Consider the following 3038-nt stretch of genomic DNA (forward strand, 5'->3'; position numbering starts at 1 on the left):
GGGGGGGGGGCGGCGATCGAATCAGGGGTGGGGAAGCCCCTATTAAAGGGATGGCCAAGCAAGGACAGGGAGGGGTGGATGATAAATCACTCGAGCTGGCACTGGCAAGTGGGGTGTCCCTGCTGTGGCAGGACAGGCCCCCCCTTTCCCCTCTTTCTCCCTTGTATCCTCCTCTTGTTTCTCCCTTTTTAGCCCTTTCTCCAGTACACCCTCCTTTGACCTCGAGGGATCATCCACGAGACCCACCGAACCTCAACTCCTCGACCGCGAAACACGTGGTCGAGGGGGGTCGCGGGGAGGCTGGTTGGACATTTACCCAAGTAGCCACGAACGTTCTCATGGCTCGCCGTTGCATGAGAAACGGGCGAAGTACGAGGCGAGCGATTAAGTCTACCGGGTGACTCTCGTCAATTCGACCAGTAACAGCTGGGGCTGTGTATCTGACAGATTTGACGCTGTGCCAGTATTTACCTTTGTCCTCTGTCGTTTCTCTTTCACTCGTTCATTCGTGCATATCTCTCCAGAGAGGAGTTTCCGAGGAAATAATTTTTCACACTACATACCACATCCCGCAGACTTAAATTGCATCTCGGAACACGTGTCACTGGTTGGACGTTAACGCCCGTTATTTAAAGCCCGTACGTATACTCGGCAAGAACGTTAAGGCTAATTTGTAAGTGCAAGAGCGATAAAGTAGCGAGTTAGATCTAACGCGGTCGGAGCTGCTGTAACTGATTTTCTTAGGTTAGGTTTGACTACTTACACGGTGGTCACAATAATTCTTGTGTCTGGCGCGACGGTACGCTTGAGCGTTAAGGGAGTCCTGTACTTAACGATTTCCGTCGACTTGTTCTTTTGCTGTGTTTTCCTCTCTCTCTCTCTCTCTCTCTCTCTCGCGCCTCTTTGCTCTCCATGTCGTTGTCTTTTTACTCGCCGCGTCTCGTTCCCGCTTGGAATCGCTTAAGACGAATCGGGAAGTGCCGCGTGGACGGAACCGGCCACGAAATCGCTGCTATCCCGACAGCACCTTTAAGGTTACGGATGACCGTGAACGTATAGTGATAAATGACACTGGATATACGACGCTATGCCATTGGAAGTGGATTCGTAAGTAAAAAAAGTATCAGCTAAAGAGATATCAGGAGACTCGGCAACATCTTGTCGTACAACGAAGCCAAGTTCTTGTTTATGGTTTCAGATGGCGACTCGACCGCGCGAGAGACGTCAGTCGCCACCGTGTCTCTGCGAGCGACCGTGGAAGTTTCTTGCGCGGGAGTTATACGTACAGTGGAAAAATCACCAGTCAAAATTCCCCTAGTACCTTTATTCCACGAGTCGAGTTACAATATCGTCGGTCGTGATGCCTTTGCTATACTTTTTGTTTACATGCGTGACTTTCCTCAAGATTATCTCGATAGCCAAGACCGTCTACCGTCTAGGGAATTCTGGACTTTTTTTTTTCTTCCTCGGCACAAGGCAAACCCTGCGATTCACTGCCGGCTAGTTTTTCATCCTCTTAAAACAACTCGTCCGTCCTGATCGTACTCGTATACTTACTCTTTGTTAGTTTGAATTTCAACGAAGTTGGCAATCCTGACTGCGGTTACGCTCTCGCAGTCCACTTTGAAGTTTGTATCGTCTACATCGCGTCGGCGCGTTCCATTGCTCAACCGTCAAAGATGGCCGCCGAGCGTCGTAGCCGTAGTCTCCTCGTTAGTCGGCTTAATTAAACGGACGTTGATTGAATTCGCGTTTGACGTTTCTATAAAACCGTTAAGCACGGCCACCTGAAACTCGGGACGCTTAACGAGGGACGCACGAGCGTCTGAGTCCTCAAGGGTTATATCGTTCGCACGGACAATAATAATCGAACGTGATGAAATGTTGCAGAGTGTGCTAACGGATAAAATATATTTAAAGTGGTCGAAGGTTAGTTGGACTTTTATAGAAATTTTCCATAAATCTGCTTCTACGTGTGGTATAACTGCATGGCGTGGGTCTGCTGTGGATCCGCCATGTTTCTATTACTCTTCGCGTGTCACAAGTGGAAGAAGGAAGGTGTCGTCCTAGATATAGAAAAATAACGTGGAAGTGTCATTCTCTCTCTTTCTCTCTCGCACCCAAGAGATACCTGGACGCAGCTGGATTCCAGTAGCTGGGTCAGCCTTGCTCGGCCGTCTTCGTCGTTCACACGTGCAGGCCTGTCAGCTGTGCCTGGAACAGCTGATTGAACGATCGCGACAACTGTTTCTTCGGCTTCCTCTTGTGCGCCTGCCGCTTGGGAGGCGATCCACCTGGCGCAGATCATCTGCCGGACTTTCCGCCAGTCTTCTAGATTCATCTTCACGCACGAGACAATCGGTCAAGATCGCACTGTGACGTCGAATTGGATCGGCTGCTTATTACTTTCTTCTTTACGTTCTCTTGTATACTTGTATTCTTATATATCTGTATATATAGATCGTAGACTGGTATTGTTCGATTTAAAAGACCAAGTTACTGTACGATCCTTCCTGATCTTTTGCTCCCGTTCGATCTTCCTTTGCGTTATTCTGGTCACGACTCCTCGGCTCGAGCCCCCACGCGTCCTTCCACGTTCTCCTCGGTATCTGCACTCCGCGTGAGTAGGTCTCGCCGGGACGTCAAGCTTTCGCCGAAAATCTGAAAGTTTCGAGATATTTTTGATAACGACCAAAAAATGGGATATTAAAGAGTCATTTTGCACGTTGGAAATTAATGTTATTTAAATCAGTGTAAATTTCACGGGATCGTGAATTAATCGTACACCCGGTACACTTACCCGATTTATGCGTTATCGGAGAGCACACGTGCATCTTACCACGTGCATTTTTTCCTCGTTCAATCAGACTTATTCATCGGTGCATAACATTCGGTAAGATGCAACGACAGTCTGCATTCCGAGTTCCGTTTCTTTGTCCTTAGGATTTCTCATAGGCTTTCTTTAAGAATTTCTTTTTAAAGTCTCTCTCTCTCTCTCTCTCTCTCTCTCTCTCTCTCTCTCTCTCTCTCTCTCTCTC

At 48.3% G+C, this 3038-nt stretch overlaps 2 protein-coding genes and 1 long non-coding RNA gene across 6 annotated transcripts in view; 2 read left to right on the forward strand and 1 right to left on the reverse strand.

Annotated features, from left to right (window-relative positions):
• LOC107271606 (ras-related protein Rab-37) overlaps window positions 1-3038 on the forward strand; it is a 54860-nt gene that overhangs the window by 27024 nt on the left and 24798 nt on the right. The gene's annotated exons all lie outside the window — the stretch shown is intronic.
• LOC107271607 lies at window positions 1918-2504 on the forward strand. The gene is made up of 2 exons (XR_001538703.2): window positions 1918-2058; window positions 2126-2504. It is a non-coding gene; the product is annotated as an uncharacterized LOC107271607 (long non-coding RNA).
• LOC112494921 overlaps window positions 2525-3038 on the reverse strand; it is a 20099-nt gene continuing 19585 nt past the window's right edge. The window contains exon 4 of the mRNA XM_025088792.1: window positions 2525-2661. Within this exon, the coding sequence (XP_024944560.1) occupies window positions 2643-2661 (19 nt within the window). The 3' untranslated portion in view covers window positions 2525-2642. The remainder of the gene's footprint in view (window positions 2662-3038) is intronic.

The sequence above is a fragment of the Cephus cinctus genome, unplaced genomic scaffold (genome assembly GCF_000341935.2).
Source record: "Cephus cinctus unplaced genomic scaffold, Ccin1 Ccin1_scaffold0997, whole genome shotgun sequence".
Classification (NCBI taxonomy): Eukaryota; Metazoa; Arthropoda; class Insecta; order Hymenoptera; family Cephidae; genus Cephus; species Cephus cinctus.